The 22,500-nt window shown below is 38.4% G+C and overlaps 2 protein-coding genes across 2 annotated transcripts in view; one reads left to right on the plus strand and one right to left on the minus strand.

The window, feature by feature from the left end:
- The first annotated feature begins 12,938 nt into the window (after positions 1-12,938).
- Positions 12,939-22,500, plus strand: part of nt5c1aa (5'-nucleotidase, cytosolic IAa) — a 35,865-nt gene continuing 26,303 nt past the window's right edge. Inside the window, exons 1-2 of the mRNA XM_057827511.1 lie at positions 12,939-13,352; positions 18,712-18,756. Coding sequence (XP_057683494.1) covers positions 13,212-13,352; positions 18,712-18,756 — 186 coding nt within the window. The 5' untranslated portion in view covers positions 12,939-13,211. The remainder of the gene's footprint in view (positions 13,353-18,711; positions 18,757-22,500) is intronic.
- Positions 16,854-22,500, minus strand: part of tmem54b (transmembrane protein 54b) — a 186,899-nt gene continuing 181,252 nt past the window's right edge. Inside the window, exon 6 of the mRNA XM_057827513.1 lies at positions 16,854-16,961. Within this exon, the coding sequence (XP_057683496.1) occupies positions 16,890-16,961 (72 nt within the window). The 3' untranslated portion in view covers positions 16,854-16,889. The remainder of the gene's footprint in view (positions 16,962-22,500) is intronic.

Here is a 22,500-nt window from a genome sequence, read left to right on the forward strand (position 1 = left end):
CGATGATTTTTTAAATTATATGAACTTCTCCCAGGGATAATTTTAACTTGTATATAAATATCAGTCTTTGAACTTGAACATTTTTTTTCCCCCGCTCGGCGGTCAGGGCATCGAAACATGGAATCTAAATTTTAAAATTCGAACGATTCCGGGAGCATCGGAGTGATAGAACCGGTTCCCATCAATGCTCGATGCCCAACCCTACTGAGCAACAACTGGTGGGGGAGGGTTGAGCCTTGCATCAGAGTTAGCATCACATTAAACTGTGTGAACTTCTCCATGCATTTTTAGGACATAAAACATAACTAATACCTTAGGGACTGTATGACGGAAAATTTTTTGCAGTTTTGAAACCTTAACCTTGAAGTTTTCATACCACGGTATACTTTTAAACCGGTAATCAGCACATGCCTAGAAGCAACAATAACTGCATGACAAAAGACAGGGACTCGAACGTGTAAAGGACACTTCCTCTACGATTTAACGAAGAGCCAGCATCTTGCTCGCGTCTCCTCCCACAGCCGTCGTGTGCCTGCTCATTTTGTCTGTCTTTTCCCCCTGAAATGTCACAGAGGAAGCGCTTTGATTTGAGGTGCAGGAAGAGGAACTTTGTTGAGCTCCGCTCTGATGTAGAGAGGGGAAAAAAAGAAATCAATGTGTGGAAAATAGCAAAAGGTTTAAAAGGGAACCCTGTGATGTGTGCAGTGGGCACACCTGTTAGTTAATGTGAAAGCAACTGGCGTTGAGAATGCTACGTACAACGTTTGAAATTGCTTGGATCAGATATCTTGAATTAGCTACATCAAGCCCTAAAAGGTATTTTGTGGGAACAAACAAGCTGTATCAGATAAGACGGAGCTTGATTTGTTGTTTTTGGATACGGTGCTTCATTGCTAAGATGTTAAGCCAACTGACATTATCCTTTAGTTTGCGTCATTTACCAGTTATTATTATAAGAGTGGTATCCAGTTATTATGTTCCGTCTGGGAGACGATATTTCGCACATTTTTTGCATGGGGAAAAAAAAAAAAGATTGCAAGCGTCCTTTCTAAATCCCCTTCGAATGTAACAGGAGATATATTTTTCCTCCTCCTCCATCTCCTCAAAGCTACATAACAAGTCCTCCTGTGTTTGATAATGTAATTATTATATGTATATATTCACATTAAAACAATGATATTTACAATTATAAACTAATGTAATATGTAAATGTACTTGTAGCTTAGAACTACTTTCATAAAGATGACACAGCTACAGTGTGTGTGAGTGAGTGTATGTTGGGACTTTTTGGGGTATTTGCACCATTTGTGTGACAAAAAGATGTTTCGGTCTAATTTTACAAGTCTGTGTGTGTTTTACGTATATGCAAAACACAGTATTATTCCTGCTTTCGTGCTCTACTGGTACTTGGAAAGCATGAGTGTTTGTTTGTGTGGTTTTACTTGCCATTGAACACACTATAAATACATGCTTAGACAAGTCCTTGTTGGACAAGTGGACGAGATGGTGAATAGAGATGTGAGTTGTATGCTATAGCGCCCCTGAGTGGATGGAAGCAGCATGTCAGGCCAGATTATTACAGCACATCCCTTAGTTTTGAGTTGTACCAGATGTAAACGATAATACTTATTTCTTATATCTTATTGGTTAATTGAAGTCATAAATGTAAAAAATATTGAAATGAAATAAATCATTCTGCATATATTAAGCGTGTGTGAATCGCATAATGTTTAATGGAAGTTCAGTTATTGTTATACTAGCTGTGAACTATTGCAATAAAACTGTGTAGATGAGGTGCACCAATTCACAGTTGTTTACTAGTCAGTTTTATTTCCTCTGATTTGTCAAATAATCCTACAAAATATGCCACTCAGCATGTACTTTGCTGATTATAAGCACTGTAGTCCTTATCAGTACCACTTTGGACATGAGAAAAATCATTCAATTTCCTCTCCAAAACAATATTTGACTTCTTATCCTTAATTGTAGTTCAAATTCAAAATATTGAAGTGCCAAAGATGGGTTTGTTTTTGCTTGGAACTAAAAATGACAGAAAGCAAGACTCACATCATGCTCAAGAATTGTGCTTTGTATTTATGTTTGAATCACTTGTAAATGTCTATTTGTCCTGTCAGATGCTTTACTGTTTGTTTTGTTTAGACATAAAACGGTAATGTATTTATTTTTGTTACATGGATTAAAAGACGTGGATGTTGAAAAGCTGTTGTTGCCGCCTCCTGTTCTGTTATAGCACAAGAGCAGACACATACTGTAATGAGTCACCATCTCGCAATGATGTCACCTTGCTGCAGCGACGTCATCCCTGCTGTTCCCTTGACAACCATGCGGAGGCCAACCAGATATCACACGCATGAGCTTTGCTACGGAAGCAAGCACTGCTCATCATCATCATAATCGTTATGAGTCATCATGAGACTTGACTAGAAACTTCTCATGTGATACAATGTGAAATGAGTAGATAGCGTGCTAATTAATTACTATTAATAGTAATCAAAAAGATGAAATCTTAAGTACACACATTGATGTGATGAATACTAATTACATATGCAAATGGTTTTTACTGGATGTTATCATAATATGCACATTTGTTTGCTGTTCCCCATAATAATGTGACTATAGATTCAAGGGAGTAGGTTTGCATAGGGATGGTAGGGACATAACACAACCAATGTTTTTCAGGATACTCAAATTATCCCCACCAATGTTTAAGCCACTTTATTTGAATTATATAATGAGTTCAGTTATATGGGTGATTAAGATTGTTTTCCCAAATGTTGTTAGGATAGAGTAGACCCTACCATTATTAAGTGAATTATTTACATTATGTTCAGACTTACATTTATCCCTTTTTACTTGCTGAATGTGCCGGTCCATTTTTTCACCCTGAAACGCAAGTTTGATTGGCTGATGACTTAAACCCCCCCCCCCCCATCCTTCCGCCACACAGACACACAGGTTTTATTGATGTGGAGGTGGGGGAAACACCACTAAATTTGCTACTAAAAGTCTGACCTGCATCAGAGTTAGAATAACATTAAACTGTGTAAACTTACCAACCTGCAAAACTACAGCGGTCAGGCCAGGCTCCACAAGGAACAACAAAGTTAAGCTAGCCATCCCTTATTTGGATCATTGTTTGCATTATGTGCATTAGACTCTTGCTTGAGGGTGTCAGTGATGGCCTTCTGGACGGCAGTCAGGTCGGCAGTCTTGCCCATGACTGTGGTTTTGAGTAATGAACCGGGCTGGAAGTTTTTAAAAGTCTCAGGAATCTTTCCCAGGGGTTTTGAGTTTATTCGTTGATTCAGATGATTAGGTTAGTAGTTTCTTTAGAGAACATTTTCATGATATGCTAATTTTTTGAGATAGGGATTTTTGGTTTTTCTTGTCTTTTTTGCCAAAATCATCAATATTAAAACAATAAAAGGCTTGAACTACTTCAGTTGTAGGTAATGAATCTAAAATATATGAAAGTCAAATGTTTATCAGTACTTTAGAGAAAATAATGAACTTTATCGCTATATGCTATTTTATTTATTTATTTTTTTTAAGAAGGACTAGTATATTGTCTTCCCATGTGTTGTAAGAATAGAATAGACCCTACCATTATTAAGTGAATTATTTTCATTATGTTCAGATTTACATTGACCCCTTTTCACTTGCTGAATGTGCCAGTCTAATTCTTTCTTCTTAAACGCACGTTTGATTGGCTGATGACTTGACCCCCCCATCCATACTCACACAGCCCCGACAGATTCATGTTGACAACATGCCGCCTGCTCCACCCCATTCGAAAAGGAGGCATATTAGAAGTTTTTGTGTGGCCAGCAGCAGCCACTGTAAGTAATGTAAAAAGACGTCAATATTGTGGAGGTGGTGGAAAGAACACTAATTTTGCTACTGAAATTCCGACTTTCATTCGTTCATTTCATTCATTTATTTCAGGCCATGATTCCTTGTCAAGACAACAAATATACACAGCTCATATAATCTTGTAACAAAAAAAGAGCAGCAAAGCTAAGTAACATTGCAACATCAACTACATGCCTGAAAGGGAGTGGGAAGAAGAAAATTTATTTAATCCCACCCATATTCTCACCTAATTAAGAACAAAACATTCTTGCTACTTCCTTCCAAAAATGTAGGCCACCAAAAAATCAGTCCAAACAGTTTTGCACATATACAATTTTGTACAAATTTTGTCCCTTGTGATGAAGTTACCACAGGTAACACCCAAACTAAAAACAATTTCATACCAACATGTTAAATGAAAGTAAAACCATACCAACAATGGTAAAGGCCACACACACAGCACAACAAATTATAAATGGCAACAATAACTATACCAACAACGGTCACGGACAATATACCAGCAATGGTAAGAAACAACCAGCACTCATACCAAGACAATTTATTGATGTAATTAAGACCTTATATCAGTGTACTGTGACCAGACCATAAATTTGTATGACCTTTTAAATCTGTAGATAGTTTGGCTTTGCTTGTGTTGCATTCCCAGATTATTCCAAAGTTTCACTCCACACACAGACACACAAAAACTTTTACGAGTTGTTCGAATTTTTGGTATTAAGAAGTCTCCATATGCACTTAAGTTATGACTTTTCTCTTTCATTGTAAAAAAGTTTTGCAATTTAATTGGTAATACTTTGTTGAATGTTTTATAGAGGATTATTAATGTATTATACTTTACAAGATCGTTAAATTTTAGCAGCTTTGATTGAATAAACAAATTATGTGTGTGATCCAAAAACCCGACCTTATGGATGATCCGTACGGCCCGTTTCTGTAAGCTAAATAAAGGATTTATCGTGCTCTGATAAGTGTTTCCCCATACTTCAACACAATATGAGAAGTATGGGAGAACCAAAGAGCAGTATAAAGTGCGGAGTGCTTTCTCATCAAGGAACTGTTTAACTTTATTTATAATTGAGAGACTCTTGGAAATTTTTGTTTTAATATGTGTGATGTGGGGTTTCCATGTCAGTTTACTGTCAATTGTGACACCCAAAAATGTATTCACATCTACGTTTTCAATTTCGATACCATCAATAATTACATGCAAATCAAGATTAGTTTAAAGCTACCAAACATCCTAGCTTTGGTTTTACTTAAATTTTATGATAACTTATTTGTATCCATCCATTTTTTAATTTTAATTAGCTCCTTGTTCACGATCTTTACCAACTCATTACAGTATAATTATTACTACTATAGAATACATTGGTGTCATCTGCAAAAATAATAAATTTTAGAGATTGAGATACATTAAAAATATCGTTTATGTATAGATTAAACAGTTTTGGCCCCAACACTGACCCCTGAGGAACACCACAAGCAATACCAAGTTGTTTTGATGTATACCGTCTCATTTTGACATACTGCACCCTTTTGCTTAAATAATCTTTTAACCAATTCCCTGCAACCCCACGAATTCCATATTTTTCCAGTTTATGAATCAGAATTTGGATCAGCGTTAGCATAACATTAAACTGTGTGAACTTGCTAACTTGCAAAAGTACCACGGTCAGGGTAGCCTCCACAAGGAAAAACAAAGATAGCCGTCCCTCATTTGGATCATTGTTTGCATTATGTGCATTACGGTAATGCAAGACAGTGGCTTCAGAGTGCATGTCCTTTTATTAAAAAAACGGAGAGCTATCTAAGAATGGACATAAAAAAAAAAAATCTGTGAAATGAAATCACACAACAGAATTTCATGAGTACCTTGGTTCGAGTCTTTGGGTAGTCTAGCATACCTCAGATTTTTTTTCATGAATTTTTTCCCAAATGACTTTTATATTACAATAGTCTAGTCTGAGTTTAGTGGTGCTCCAGTGTCCCCCAGAAGTGGACACATTCTTGGAAAGCTCCCATTTTTTTAAATAAAGGGACTTGCACTTCAAAATGTTTCTTTAGTGCTTTTTAAAAACAAAGGTTTGAATCGAACGTTGTATCACATGAACCAATACACATATAAGTTAGTATAGGTCGATACAGATTTATTTTTGCTTTGATCGTTTCGCCTATAAATTAATTAGGTTCATATTCGTGAGAAATGTGGCACTGACCCCCGTTCAATAATCTGTTTGGTCTTATTACTAATGTCCGGTCCCCAGCAAAAAGTGTACATACAGGTTATGCTGTTATATCGTCCCTACCAATGTTGAGAGAAAACCTATGCCCTTGTATAGATTTACTTAAATTAGCTTACCTTAGTTAACTTGTTTTTAATACCTGACAGAGATCACTATTGAAATGTTACTTTGCAGTTATGCAGGTTTTATGAATAAGGGTTCAGAGAAGCAGTTGGAACACACGCAGAGTTTAAGGGGGGCATACCCATGGTGGCCGAAAAGTGTCATTGCATGTGATTGACTTGATTTTAAAATTAAGAGTTTTCCGGTAAAATATTGTCTATAAAAATTGTAAAGAAATAAAACAAACAACAAAAATGAAAGAAATGAACAAACAAACAAACAAAAATTACAATGGGTCAAAGTTATTTTTCGAACAGATCATGTGATTAGCACTTTAGTCGGTCATTGCTTTGGTTAGCCAAAACCACATCAGGACCGATCAGGCAAGATGGATATACGTAATTTATTCAAACCTAAGCTTTCAAAAGCGACAACAATTACTGAGTAAGCATAAGCGGATTTTAAGAAGTTGCCAGGCCCCCCCTTGGTGGCCAAAAAGTGTCATTGCATGTTATTGATTTTCCTATATACATAAAAGTTGTAAAGCAATAAAACTGCAACAAAAATGAATGAAATGAACAAAAAAAGATATTTTTATAATGGGTCAAAATTATTTTTCGAATAGATCATGTGACTATCACCTTAGACGGTCATTTGATTTGCATATAATTTTCAAAGCAAAAAAAAAAAAAATATGGGAGGGCAATTTTATTTTTCAAATCATTTTTTTCTTTAATTGAAAATATTTTTTTTTGATTGAAGCAACTTTTTTGTGGGATTGAATGATTTAGACGCAGATGTCCTGCCCATAATATGACCCAAACACAAAAAGGATTGCTTCAAATCAAAGAAAACTTTTTTAATGAAAAATTAAGTGTTCAAATGCAGATTTTTCAATCGCAATTAAAAAACGTTTTCTATGATTGAAGTTTTTGTTTTTTTGATTGGTTTTTCTTTTTGAAAATATATATTTTTTAAGTAACTTATCAAAACAAATCTATTTCCATATGGCTCCGCCCAGGGGATACAACTTTTGACTGGGGTAACTACATTGGCACGACATCAGCAGGCGTACCAAATTCAATGGATGACGACCTTGGCGAAAAGTATTGCCTAAGCAGCCCGATTTAGAATTCTCCTCAAGAATGATGGGGGGGGAACGCTCATTATCAATTTATTATTATAAATATTCTTGTAAGTGAATTTTATTGCTGACACTGCGTTTCGGGGTCATCAACATGTTGTGCCCCCCTGCCCCATAGGTCAAACTCCACCTATGACTTTGAAGTAGTTTGCCTTTCAACAAACATAAAAATATATATCATGTGCATTTAGTGGGCTTTGTGTTTCAAGCCCACTCTCTGTGAACCCCCCCACCCCCCACCCCCACCCCCTTCTCCACGGATCAATAAGAATCTATTGTGAACCTCGCTGGATCACGTTTCTGCTTCGGGATAAAACCTCCCATTTGTGACTGAGGGAAAAAAAAAAAAAAAACTGCGAGAGAGGACGCAGAGGTCACGGAGATGTAAGGCAGTGTTCAGATGCGCCACATGGGGGCGATAAGAGGAGAAGTACTTTACTTTGTGAACATTCCAGTTGGAAAAGAAGTAATAAATAAAAGGTTGCAAGCAATCACGGGCGTGTAAAATTATCTGTCTGTTAAACATGCCAAGCCTCTGATACTTTCAATTTGTTGATTCATTAGTCCCCTGACACACTGGAACAATCACAACGCACACTAATGGCATTGTAGTTAGGTGAATGGAGGATATCCATTAGTAGATACCTTTAGGGTAATTTAACATGTGCACACTGATTCACTCACTTTCTCGCAGTCACAATTGCATTTCGAGACCGGATTGGCTGGTGAGAAAGTGCTTGATTCATTTAAAAAAAAAAAAAAGAAAAAAAAAAATTCCTACTCAAACTTAACTACATATATACAATAGATTGTTCCAACGGCGTAGGTTTGGTTTATGATATAACAGCATAACCTGCATGTACACAGATTGGGTGAACGAGTATCAGGGCTACATTTCTCACAAGTATGAACCTAATTCAATGATATGCTAAATCAGGGGTGCTCATTACGTCGATCACAATGCTCGTGTGGTAGCTCATGGCATCTAAAAAAAAAAAAAAAAAATCTTTTTTTTTTTTTTTTTTTTTTAAGGTACATAGTTAAAATATGATTATGTTATGTTGTATGTTGTGTTGTTTGAGCAACATATGACGTTCTCCAGTACCCCTCTCACTCTAAGCAGCTTTTAGCTCATGTTTTTCTGGTTCTATAGTTTCCAGCAGAGTACACTACTTTTTTCACAGTTTAATTAGTTTTAGTAGAGTTTTGCAGGTTAGCAAGTTCACACAGTTTAATGTTATGCTAACTCTGATGCGGGTCGGCCTTTCAATAGAAAAAAATAGTGGCGTTTCCCCCACCTCCACAACATTGGCGTCCGAAAAAAAAACTTGTAATATCCCTCCTCTTAAAAGAGGGCGGAGGAGGCAGCATGTTGTCGACGTGTATTTATGTCAGGGCTGAGTGAGTGTGAGGGAGAAAAAAAAAAAAAAAAAAATCGACCGGCACATTCAGCAAGTGAAAAGGGGTTAATGTAAGTTCGAACATGATGAAAGTAATTCACTTAATAATAGTAGGGTCAATTCTTTCCTTACAACATATGGGAAGACAATTTAAATTACATGTATACTAAGGGTGTAACGGTACATGTATTTGTATTGAACCGTTTCGGTACGTGGTGGTCGGTACGGAACGGAGGCGTACCGAACGAGTTTCTGCCGTAATGTAACCCTTACTTTTCGAGGCTGTGAATCAATCGGGTTACAGTTTCTTTGTGTAGATTATATTTACTCCGTCTTCTCTACTATAATGAGGACCAACACAGTAGGACAGTATAACCCAGGAACGTCAACGGCGCGACAACATGGCCGCTGCGAGAACGCGGGCGTTAAAGTCAATCGGCCAATGCACACCAGTCGCTGTGCGGCCGCGTGTTACACGCGTCCCAGAAGCGGCTCAAAACGACGCACACGAAAACAACGGCAGAGGTTATTATTTGACGCGAGACGCGACCCTCCTGCGTCAATTCTCCTAGGATCGGGCAGACCGGAAGTCACTCGTGTAAAAATACGGTGGATCCGGTCGATTTTCAAACTAATATGCAATTGTAACCCACTTTTTGAGTCCATCAGATCTCTTGAGTGGTAGATTGGGGCACAGTTGACTTGTCTTTGTTGATTTACTGCTGTCTTCTCTGCTATAATAATAACCAACATGGCCCCATGTTCAATACAAAACCCTCCTACCACAACAAAACAAGTAGGAACTAATATTCACATAGGAACTAAAGTTATACAACATAAAATATACAATATAAATGAATACTACATCACATTTGTAATATATAAACAGATAATAAAATAAATAATAGCCCATTTAAATAAAAAAAATTGAAATGAGCTAAAACACCTGTAATTATATAATAAGAATAATACACAGATCCTGCTTACACAATGAATTAATTTCTGTGTGGCGCTTTAACTTGAGAAGATCCACAAATAAAGCTTTTGAAAACAGTTCATAAGAAAAAAAAAAAAAAATATTCATTTAGGCATTTCATTTGTAAAATACATGTTAAAATCTTTGTCATTGGGATTGCTTTTCTCTTTAGGACAGGACTTTTTTCTTCTTTCTTTCAGAAAGAAAGATGAAAGACAAATTGCTGTTGGATTAACTTTAAATACCCGCTACTTTCTGAGCAGAATTCTAGCTTTGTATAGGCTAATGTTCCTATTGTTGAAAGCACAAAGGTGTGTAATAAACAACTAGCACATTTATATTTTGCATTTTGTTTTCTTACTGTACCGAAAATGAACCAAACCGTGACCTCAAAACCGAGGTACGTACCGAACCGAGATTTTTGTGTGCAGTTACACCCCTAATATATACAGTAGAATGAAAAAGTATCTGAACCTCTGAACCATTGTTTGCCTGTTATCTTTAGTAAAATATGAAAACCTATCAATGTTTGGGTGGTTTTAGTTAAAGCTGACACCGTTTTCACATCTGTGTGATTTTGACAAAGATCACATCATATTTGATGGTGATTTTATGCAGAAACGTGAGAAATTCCAAAAGGCTCAGATACTTTTTCATATTACTGTAACTGAACTCATTATATCATGCATATGGGGTTGCTTAAAAGTTGGTGGGGACAATTTGAGCATCCTGAAAAGATGTTTGTGTTATGTCCTTACCATCCCTATGCAAACCTACGCCCTTGGATTGTTCTTTGAACCAACTGTAAGAATCATACATTTTTATAGACTGCTAATCATAATGCAACGAACTAAATGAATAAAGAACGTGCTCATACAATATCAGTTTCACACCAAAGGAGTATTGGCATGGTCGTATAAAGGAAAAGGCCAAAAAGCAACCTTGCACCAAATTGGGCCGCCGCTTAGATCAGCAGAAAATGCCCCCCACCCCCCACAAAAAAAACCTGCAATAGTGTCAAGTTTTTCAGTCACAAGACAAGGAAAGAGGAACCACTTTACCATTACTGTCTACAAGCACCTGATAAAGAAGGCTAGCTTCATTAATGCAAAGATCGTAGGACACCTAATAGCCCCAAATGTGTTGTACAAAAACGTCATAATGGCTATTAGATAGGATTCTGTATTTTGCTTGTAAATATCCCTGGAATATAAATAGACACAGAACAAATTGCAATCAGTGTACTGTGTGAGTCATTCCTTATTCTTTTTTATGATAATTATTGTACATGCTGATGAATTCTATCACGATCCAGAGAAAAACACGTAAGCAGGGCCATTTGGGGGCCCTAAGCAAAATAATGCCAAGGGGCCCATATTTCTGGCCAACCATTTTGTCACAGTGTACTGTGAAACCCATACATGCAATCCAACCCATACGTCCATATTTTGTATATTAATCATATTTTGTTGCACTGCATACTTCAAACTTCTCACCCCAAATGACATGTAATGAGAAGAAAATGGATGTTTTAGGTGGGTCCCACATTTTTTCTCTATGGCGTGGCTCCTGGGGCGTGGCCTCCCCTCTGCTTGGTCTGCCGGCTGCGGGAGTGGGGGGAGGTCGGGGCTCCGATCTCGCGTCGCCCCGCGGCATCCTCCTGCCTCCGCCTTCCCCTCTCTTCTCCGACTGGATGTCCGCCCTGTGCTCTGTCGCGGGTCTCTGGCTAGGCGCCGGTGTATCGGCTGGATGTTGCCTGCTCCGGCGGAGGACCGTGCCCGGCCCCGGGCTTGGTGGGGGCGCTGGGGGTCCCGTGGCGTGGCGTGCCGGTTGCGGGGCTGCGGCTGTGGCTCGTGGGTCGGGTGGGCAGGTGGGGCTGGGTGTGGGCGTGGGGTTGGTGGTGCCTCCCCTCCCGCCATCCGTGAAGGGCGGTTGATGGGTGCACGGGTGGCCCGGGGTAACACCCTGGATCCCGAGGGGGGGGGGGGGGGTTCGCTCCTATTCTGGGCTGCCGGAGGAGGAATGGGCTGCGCTGAACCCAACCCCCCCGCCAAGCTGGCTGGGTGGGGGCCGTGGCCCTGGGTTGGTGCCCGCATCGCGTTTCCGCTCGTCTGCGTGGGTGTCGCGTGCTTGGTGGGGCTCGCGTACGGTTGGATGTGATGGGGCGCGCTCGGGTGGGGGGTCCCGGGATTGGCGGGGGGGGCTGCGTAGGGTCGGTCGCCAACGGGCTTAAACTCACGAGAGATTCACACGATTACTGGGTTCTAGCTAACAGAGCTGATTTGTTTACACTCTTCCCCTTTCAATCACTTAGCTAATAGACGTCCTCTTCTTTCCCTGGTCAACAGGCCCCCCACATGATGTCAACCGGAAATACATCTAGCTGACGATAGCACCAACATGTTAGCAGTTAGTGTAGACGTTCAATGTATTTCTTGTTGTTGTTTATGTTTCTTTTCTTTCTTCTCTTATGTTTCTTTTCTTCTGTTCCCCCATAACCCCTTCCTGTTCGCTGTTTTGTCATAATAAACGAGGTATGTGAATGATCAGAATGGGAGTATGTCATACTCTCAATGTGAAACATTAAAACTGTTCAGACCAACCGGGCACTCAGACTTCCGTTCTCCGTGTCAAACAGCTGAACAGGACAGGTTAAAAAAAAAAAAAAATTTTGCATGGATAAACGGCAATGCGCGCCACATTATTCACGATGCTCTATTAACAACGTATAAAATGAGGTTGCCAGATTGGGGGCCACCTAGTGGTCAGGGGCCCTAAGCAGCTGCATAGTCTGTGTATAGGCTGGGCCGGCCTTGCATGTAAGGATAAGAACATGCCAGTAGTCACAAATCCACAAACCCATCCAAGAAACTATATGAGGCAGACATGCCGACCACTTGTCCACCAACTGCCCAGTTGAAGTTATTATCATATAAGATGACATCATTGTCTCACTTGTCAAAACAATTTTTCTTATCACCCCATGTGCATTTTCCCATGTCGACACTAGGCAGCAAAAGGGCAGAGCTTGAGTGAACACGGAAGCATTACAGCAATTGGTCAGTGGAAGGGCCGGAGTGTGGGATTGGCCGTGACGCAGGGAGCCGCGAGGGTTGTGTTATGGGGACAAAAAGGGAGGGGGGAGGCCGATGTTGGGTGCAAGAGAGCAGTGGGGATGAGAAAAAGCAGCAGATGGATTGCGGCTCCCAACACATACACTTTATAAATGTTCACTAGGTTGCAAAGTGAAAGAGGGGATTAGATGAGCTTGATTTTGCCCTTCACACATGGGCGATTCCATCAGGCAAGTGCAAGCTCAGCAAACTCCCGCTACTCACCAGCACACCTTGGAGAAGCGTCCTACTAAATGTTACAAATAGCTGCAGGACAAAAGCTTCTACCGGTTCGATTTTGTACTTACTGAGGGCACCATTAGGGCACTCACTTTCTCTATGGTGAAGATGAGTGTGGAGGCCGTGAAGGTGAAGGACCTGCAAATTTGCACCTCCTTCAATGGAGATAAGGGAGAATCCTGGGAGGGGAATCAGGAGCCCGCAGAAGAACACCAGGGTCTTACCGCTAAACCAAAACAGGTAAGTCAAAGATGGACATGTCTCGGTAGGTGCTGCTATTTTTGTTAGTAACATAGTTAAGACAGGGTCAGTAGTGCACAATGGCGTACCGCATGCAACATGTCACTTTTGGTCATTAATATTCATGACGTTAGCAACTGTTGCTAAGCGGGTCGAGCTCGCGTTTGTCCCTAATGCTAAATACACGTAAATAGTGTACGGACGAGATGTTTACTGAGCTAAACCTACCAAATCTGTCCAAAAATGATGTCCCTGGTGCCAAAATCACTGGCAATGATGTAGAAGAACATAGAAATGTTAAGTTAAAAAGATGGTTTCAGTGTCGAGGGCTGAAAAAGACGAGAAAAAAAAGCTGACCTGATCCAGAGGTAGCTTTTTTAAGGACACCTTTTTCTTGTGTGCATTTCCTTACGCCACTGACAATGACATTCTCCTGTTTCAAATATCTATCCTTTACCACCATATGCCCTGCCTTTCTTATATATTATATCTTCTGGTTGTCTTACGTCTCTGACCGTTCTTGGGGCTAATTTACATTGCTATTTTTGTGTAGCGATAGCAAATGCTACTCAGTGACAGCCAACGAACACTTTAAATTTTTTCATTAATAACAAATCTTAATTCTATAATTTATTTACATTTCCCCCTTACTAATTTTTTTTTCCAACAGAAAAAGTAACAAAAATGGCAGTCAGATACCATTTTATGTTTTTTTCAGGTCATTCATTGTCAGACAGAAGCAGCACGGCAAAACTCCACGCTAAAAAATAAGTAAAAATATCAAAATGGCTTTCCTCTTCATCCTCTATAGAACCACGGCCCCCAACAAAATGCTTACTGCATATGAAGGTGAATGGCTTCACCTTGCTGGCGTTAAACTGATCTTTTGGACGTCCGCACAAGTTGATCATTTGTTCACATTTTTTCCCCTCTGAGTTTTTGGCTTCGGAAAACGTATGAAGAAAACATCCTTCAAATGTCGTAATGTCCAGAGTCGTTTCTACAAGTTCCATAGCAGCAGTGTTTACTCGGCATGTTCTTTTTTGAAAGATTACCGGCAGACAACAAGCAGGACTAACATGGGTTATATGCGAGGGCACTTCTATGTTGACCCACTTCCAGTTTAAGGTGGTGACGTCACGGTCTAAAAATAGCATTTGTGCGGTACGCTATTGAGGTAATTTTACTGTATATTTACTGTACCTCTTATTTTAAAAATGCCGACGGTATGGGTGGAATATCACATCTTACTTCAGATTATATGTAATAGCATCTGTTTCCAATTAAATAATGCTTCTTCAAATTTTGTCAGGCATCTTCATAGTCCACCTGACTGCAGACAGCAGGTATAACAACGCAAAGATAAAAACAAATATTAGCAATATAAAATGCATGCAGTATTATGTCTCAGAATTCTTAAGAAATACCCAAAGATTGTACGATAAGTCAGCAAACCGCAGCTCTTTAGCGATGCTCTAATGGCTCCATGGAGCTTTTACAAGAATGTAAAAAAAATAGAAAAGATTGGGGGACGGAAATATTTTTTTGTTTTAATATAGTTTCTGCAGGAAACATGACACAAACATTCTTTTAATTCATCAATATTGTAATGAAGTTAAACTTGAGGCAACATCGAACAATATCATAGTCACATGGGGCTTCATTCTTTATAGGATACACTACAAGGAAAAACATTCAATCATGAAGGCTCAATATGTATTTGTTGCCAACTTAGTCATTTTGATAGTAGGCTAATATTGCTAATATAGATATATACAGCATGTGTTGCATTCATTATAATATAAGGCCTTTAATTTTTGTGGCTGTACACATATTTGTTTTTTGGGTTCAATATGGCTCTTTCACCATTTTAGGTTCCCGAACCCTGCTCTAGGGATTGTCACAATTGTAACAGGTGCAGTTTAGGAGTTTTCCAGCACAGTCCAATTGTGTTATAGTAGGCTAAAAGTGGTGCAAGTTGTCCCAAACATAAAAAAAAAAAACAAACAAACAAAAAAAAAAAACATTTATTCCTTGTAAGTCAAAATTGGTCTCACTAAAGTGAACGAATAGTAAACAACAGTAGTGCATTGGCCCTTAAACAGAATGTAAAAATGGCTTTTTATAATGAACACGTGCATTATTATGGGTCATGCAGGGTGAAACTATAAATCTGATTTACACATGGCAAAACGTGTCGTTTTAATCTTCCTTCTGCACACTTGGATTATCATTAAAAAGCTACAAGCAAACTACAGTGCACTCTCAGTCCTCTTGCTATATCTGCGTCACATCATCCGTGGCCTTTTACTCACCTATAAATATCCCCCCGACCTATCCCCACGTCACTTTGTGTTCACCCTGTATTTATTCCCAGTGAGAACACAGAGCCAGTTACCTGGAAACTCCTTCCAACTTCCTCCCTTGAACAACAAAAGGCTGCCCAGCATCCTGACAAATGCAGATAGACGAGTAAGGATTTGTTGGGCTATCACTCATGGATAGGTGGTGATGATAAAAACACTTCCCAAGAGGGAGCCATGTGATCAAGGCATGCCGTCTTGGTTGTGCTGGCAGAGGGCAGACCGTTAACGCCGGCCGTATCGGATCGCAAGCCAAAACCACTAACCTCTCCGACCCCCGACAGCATGACACGTTATTCATAGCGTAAACTGACTCTGATGGATTAGGCACGTTCGAAATGTCACAAACATCTGCAGGAGTGTTATAAACATCACAGAATTTTGGTATTTGTTTGAAAGTAACCTCCCCCAAGACCAAACAGTCCCAAAAATTTAACGATTTAAACCTACAACTACTGAGCAGATGTGCTAACCTTTAGCTTCCTGTGACCCCTTAGGTATCTTGATTAAAACAAACATTCATGAACAATTCCTCATTTACAAATAAACTGAATCCGATATACTGTATCTGATAAAATTAAAAACGACAATAAAGTTTAACCTTTAACATTCTGAAGATGCCTGACAGGGAAATGATCTCTTATGGGTATTTGCTGTCTTCACTGTACTTACAGTGCCCTCCATAATTATTGGCACCCCTGGTTAGTATGTGTTTTTTAGCTTCTAATATATATATTTTTTTATTCAAATAATATAGGACCTTAATGAAAAAAAAAGAGAAAAATCCAACCTTCAATACAAGTGCATTTATTCAGTGGGGAAAAAATCCCACATAAAGAAATAATTATTTGACATCAAATAATGCGTGTCACAATTGTTAGCACCCCTGGGGTTAATACTTTGTACAACCCCCTTTTGCCAATAAAACAAGGTCTGGGGACTGCCGATCGATCGGGTCCGATCACGTCATTTTCAAAGTATCGGAATCGGTAAAAAAATATCGGCCATGCCTTTTTTTTAGTATATATATATTTTTTAATTAAATTGTTTTCTAATTGTATTTAACGTTACAGACATAATATGTTACACTCACCCAGACTCTTTAGTTTAGGCTGAAGGTAGGGTTATCAAATTTATCCCGATAACGGTGGTAATTAATTTATTTAAAAATGTATCACGTTAAAATACTTAACTGCACGATCCACTCACGCATTGTCGCACTCAATCTGTAATGACGCCGTTTTACCTATAGAGAGAGATAAAAGGAAGCGTAAAATGAGTAGAGTGAATTATGGCAGCCTTTGAGCCTTTTTTTAATTGGCTACAGCCTTACAATCCCTCTTCCCACGATTAGAAATATAATGGGAAGCAATGTGGGGAAGCAAGGTAGCAATTGATCTTTTTCTTAACACCTTGTTATTTCCCAACGCATAGAAGATATATCAATTGGTAGCACTACGCACAGTCATGGTTCCACTTCCCATCATGCATTTGGCCATGGCTACAGTATCATTTACTGAAAGCTCAACAAATACACTTGATTGCAATATTTAGTCACAATATACAAAGTCACATTTATCCTTTAAGAATTACAAGTCTTTCTATCCGTGGATCCCTCTCACAGAAAGAATGTTAATAATGTAAATGCCATCTTGAGGATTTATTGTCATAATAAACAAATACAGTACAGTACATACAATACAGTATGTACTGTATGTTGAATGTATATATTCGTCAGAGTTTTATTCATTTTTTTCTTAATGCATTGCCAAAATGTATATGATAGAGAAAAATTATCGGGAATGATTGGAATTGAATCTGGACCAAAAAAAAAAAAAGCAATCGGATTGGGAAATATCGGGATCGGCAGATACTCAAACTAAAACGATCGGATCGGGAGCAAAAAAAAACATGATCGGAACAACCCTAATATTTACGTAGATTACATTTTTGAATCGGGAGAAAATACTTTTACTTTTTACTTGTAAATTTTAAAGCAAGTACTTTTGTACTTGACTTTTTTTTCATGGATACTTGTACAGTACTTTTTCTTAAGTTTTTTGGCACCTATATCTTTACTACTGTAAGATTATACAGAACAAAAAAAAAACACAAAGTTTGTTTTTTAATGTATTGAATATTTCAATAATGGAGGGGAAAAAGGGTCACTATTAAAGACCTAAAGATAATTTTTTTTTTTTTTTTTTTTTTTGCACTGTGATAGTTGCGTTCTGACCTTTGTGGTACCCGGTCGTTGTTTAATGTAAATGTGTGTACCTTCATCCAAAATAAAAGCGAGACAAGCTACATTCTTGCATGCGCATCTTTCGTGGCACGCCAGACCCACTTAGAGTGTTTGTTGCCAAAAAGCTCAATCTTGGTCTCATCTGACCAAAGCATGCTGAAAAGCACCTCATACCCACTGTGAAGTATGGGGGTGGGTCAGTGATGCTGTGGGGCTGTTTCTCTTCCAAAGGCCCAGGGAACCTTGTTAGGGTGCATGGCATCATGAATGCTTTGAAATACCAGGATATTTTAAATCAAAATCTGTTGCCTTCTGCCCGAAAGCTGAAGATGGGTCGTCACTGGGTCTTTCAGCAAGACAACGACCCTAAACATATGGCCAAATCTACACAGAAATTGTTCAACAGACACAAAATCAAGCTCCTCCCATGGGTTGTACAAAGTATTAACACCAGGGGTGCTAATAATTGTGACACACATTATTTGATGTCAAATAATTATTTCTTTATGTGGGATTTTTTTCCCCACTTAATAATGCACTTGTATTGAAGGTTGGATTTTTCTCTTTTTTTCCATTAAGGTCCCATATTATTTGAATAAAAAATATATATATTAGAAGCTAAAAAACACATATTAACCAGGGGTGCAAATAATTATGGAGGGCACTGTATGTTAAAAACTGCTTGATATAATTTCAACTTGAATTTGTCATTGATATTTCTTTGAAAATGAAAAATGTTATTTTGCTGAAGATGACAGGCAGACAAGCCCGCAAGGTGGAAGGAGGCGTGTTCTTTGTGAGTATGATGCACGGACAATTGAAACGTTTTGTCATTCTCCTCATCTTTACCTCCTCTGTGACAGCTGCATGACCACAAACACGCCTTCTCAACTAACAAATAATATAAGACATGTTTAACTCATTGGCTGCTATTAACAAAGATGGATAACCAATCAAAGTTTAAACAAATTTGAAATGTCAATGGCTGCCAATGAGTTAAAAATGTGTTCTGGTACCTTTGGGCAGAGGTGGGTTGAGTAGCAAAATATTTTACTCTTGTAAGAGTAAGTAAGTAAAAGTAGTCATCCAAAAAAATGTACTGAAGTACTGTAAGTTATTTATATACACTGTTATTGTTATACTGTACCATAGACTTCATAATGATATTGACGGGACACGGGGCCGATTAATAGGAGGCCTGCATTGTTGCCGTGGCCGTCAAAGCTGACCGAGTGGAATCACAGACAGAGCTTTTTTCGTTGGAATTTCTTGTGAACAAATGCTTAAATCCCCTGAATTCTTTATAGATATGGACGTAAAACAGTCTCGATTCTTGGTTAAAAGCAAAAAAAACCTGCCGTTAGCATTTATTTAACGTAAGTATGTTGAAGTACGATCCTAGTCTGTCAGTCAATGTGGCGGCCGCCATATGTTAACAGAGCTTTTGCGGTAAAAATTCTTGTGACGAAATGCTTAAATCCCTGAATTCTTTATAGATATGGACCTCAGCAGTTAGCATGTATTTTACGTAGATATGTCGAAAAATTATGCTAGTCCGTAGCGTTTTATTTTTCTCATTGATTTTTTAAATTTTTTTTTACAACTTTTCAAAATGTATCCATGGTACAAAAAATACAATAATTACCTTGAATCCTTGAACAAATCACTCCTGCTTTGGATCGCTGAATGTGTTGACTAACTGCGACCGACTGCGAAGGCGTTGGCACAGTGGCTGACGGTTGTGACCCGTCAATACAATTATGAAGTCTATGCTTGTACTTGAGTAAGTTTTTGGATGACTACTTTTACTTTTGAGTAATATTAATAGGGGGCCTGCATTGTTGCCGTGGCCGTCAAAGCTGACCGATTGGAATCACAGACAAAAAGCTTTTTTCGATGAAAATTCTTGTGAATCAATGCTTCAATCCCTGAATTCTTTTTTTAGATAAGGACGTAAAACAGTCTTGATTCTTGGTTAAATGCAAAAAACGTGCGGTTAGCATTTATTTTACGCAAATATGTCGAAGTACGATGTTAGTCTGTCAGTCAATGTGGCAGCCGCCATATGTAAACAGCTTTTCCGGTGAAAATTCTTCTGAATGCTTAAATCCCTGCACTCTTTATAGATATGGACGTAAAACAGTCTCGACTTTTGGTTAAAAGCAAAAAAACATGCAGGTAGCACTTATTTTACGTAAATATTGTGAACTATGAGGCTGGTCAGTAAAGAAATTAGCTGCCGCCATATGTCAACAAAGAGCTTTTTCCATTGAAAATTCTTGTGAATAAATGCTTAAATCCCTGAATTCTTTACGGAAATTGATGTAGAAGAGTCTCGATTCTTGGTTAAAAAAAAACAAACGAGCAGGTAGCATTTATTTTACGTTAATATTGAGAAGTATAATGCCAAAGCATTAGCGGCTAATTCTCCCACAATGCATGCATGGTACGAAAAATATCATAATTACCTTGAATCCTCAAACAAATCACTCCTGAGACTATCCTTCCTGCTTGTATGCGGTAAAGCTTTCGTACTTTTTCAACATAAATCCGGCGTTGAATCGCTGCATGTGTCGCTACCACCGACTGCGAATAACTGAAGCGAATTGTGGGATGGCCCCCTACTCGAAGGCGTGGCACACTGAAGGTCGAATCTGACCCGTCAAAATCATTAGGAAGTCTATGACTGTACTATAATCTATTACATAACCATATTAAGCCATAAAAATTTAAAAATCATTAAATTCCGACGAGAGAAAAAAATGAAGCATCTTCGTTCAAAGTGCATGAGTGCCTTCTGGTGGATAAAACATTTCCTATTATGAAATTAAAACAATTATTTCTGGTTTTCCATGGTCAATCGGTGCCAAATAAAAACCGGGATAGAGTTTAAAATCCACGCTTTCGAGTCATGTTGAAGGCAGCGCTTTATGTCAAATAATAATTTTTTTTATCGAGCTTTAAAGACGCCACGTGATTGAATAGGCCGGCGTGATCATAGAACGGCAAGCTTGAGTCTTGTGATTATTGTTGCGTTGTCTTATTGGTGAAACTGGTAGAGCCATTGTTGGCATCATCTCAAACCAAAAAAAGGTCAAATCTACTGGAAATAAAGAGGAAACATTTAACGACTAGTCTAGCGCAAAGTAGCGAACTAAGTAGTGTTTCGTTCTCAAAAATCAACTCAAGTAAAAATAAAAAGTATGGCTTATAGAGGCATGCGAAATTTCCGATTCTTAGATTATTCGCGATTCGGCCGTGGAAGATTCGAGAACGATTCACAAATATCCAAATTCCGATTATTGAATTATACCAGGTAAAGTGGAAGTAAAACAGTCAGCGCGGTCTTTGGGACGCAATGAGGAACGGACCGAGAGTAAATATCATGTTCAACTCATGCCGCTATATAAAAAAAACAACCATACCTGACTGCGGCTGACAGCCGCTACAAACAACGCCCAGTTGCTAGTTGCTACAAACATACAGCTACAGTAGATATCATATATATGTAGAACTAGATGCAAAATGACAGACGACATCAGTGTTAGAACATGTATTATTGAACAGAGATGCGAAATGACAGACTTCCCGGCGTAAGTAAACAGCCGCCATCTTAAAGCAGTAGACCTCTCTAAAAGGCTCAGTTGTAGCGAACCTAATTAACTTTTTATCTAAAATACTCCTAAATCGGCAGAATCTTGCCTTGAATCTATCTTTAAATGATGAAATAGTTTTAAAACTTTAACAAAACTAGACAGGTGGGAAATTATGGAATAACGAGAGCAATTTCAACAACTAACAGTTGATTCACAACATTAAATTAATTGAATGTAGTTTAAAGCCGCTGATACAGAATAGGGACTGGAGTTTTTTATTAACTGTTATTTTTGTATATTTGTTTACTGTTATATGTTAATTTGATACTGAAATAGTAGTTTGGTTTAGCCATAAAGGATTTTTGAACAATTTTGGAACTAATGTACAAAACATTAAAAAAAGGAGGGGGGTGCATCAATAATCGTTTTATAATCGAATCGGAGCCTCTGAATCGTAATCGAATCGTTAGGTGCCCAAAGATTCCCAGCTCTAATGGCTTAGTATAATTACTCTTACAGGTACATTTTTCTCAAAAGTTACACAAGTAAAGGAAATGGAGTAAATGCAATGTGTTAGTACCCACCTCTGCCTTCGAGGCAACTATTGTGACTAAAACTCACATTTTAATTCACAACAACACAATCAGTATTTTTCTGGTGCCACAGCAGCAATAAAACAGGAACTTTTTATTTGCAGACTTACCCAGTGCTCGATAAATACAAGTAAAACATATTTTATGATCATTCAGATTTACACAGTTGGCCGTACATAAAGAATAACGAGACTCAGTCGGCCAAAATATTGACACTTCAAGCCTTGGACAATGATTGGTCAATATTTTCTTGCACCCCTCCACGAGATGAGAAAGTCTGGTGTAAATTTGAAGATTGGGTTTAGAATGTTACATAAATTCCATCTCTTAATATTGAGAGTGTCAGCTTGT

The sequence above is a fragment of the Corythoichthys intestinalis genome, chromosome 22, assembly GCF_030265065.1.
Source record: "Corythoichthys intestinalis isolate RoL2023-P3 chromosome 22, ASM3026506v1, whole genome shotgun sequence".
Lineage (NCBI taxonomy): Eukaryota > Metazoa > Chordata > Actinopteri > Syngnathiformes > Syngnathidae > Corythoichthys > Corythoichthys intestinalis.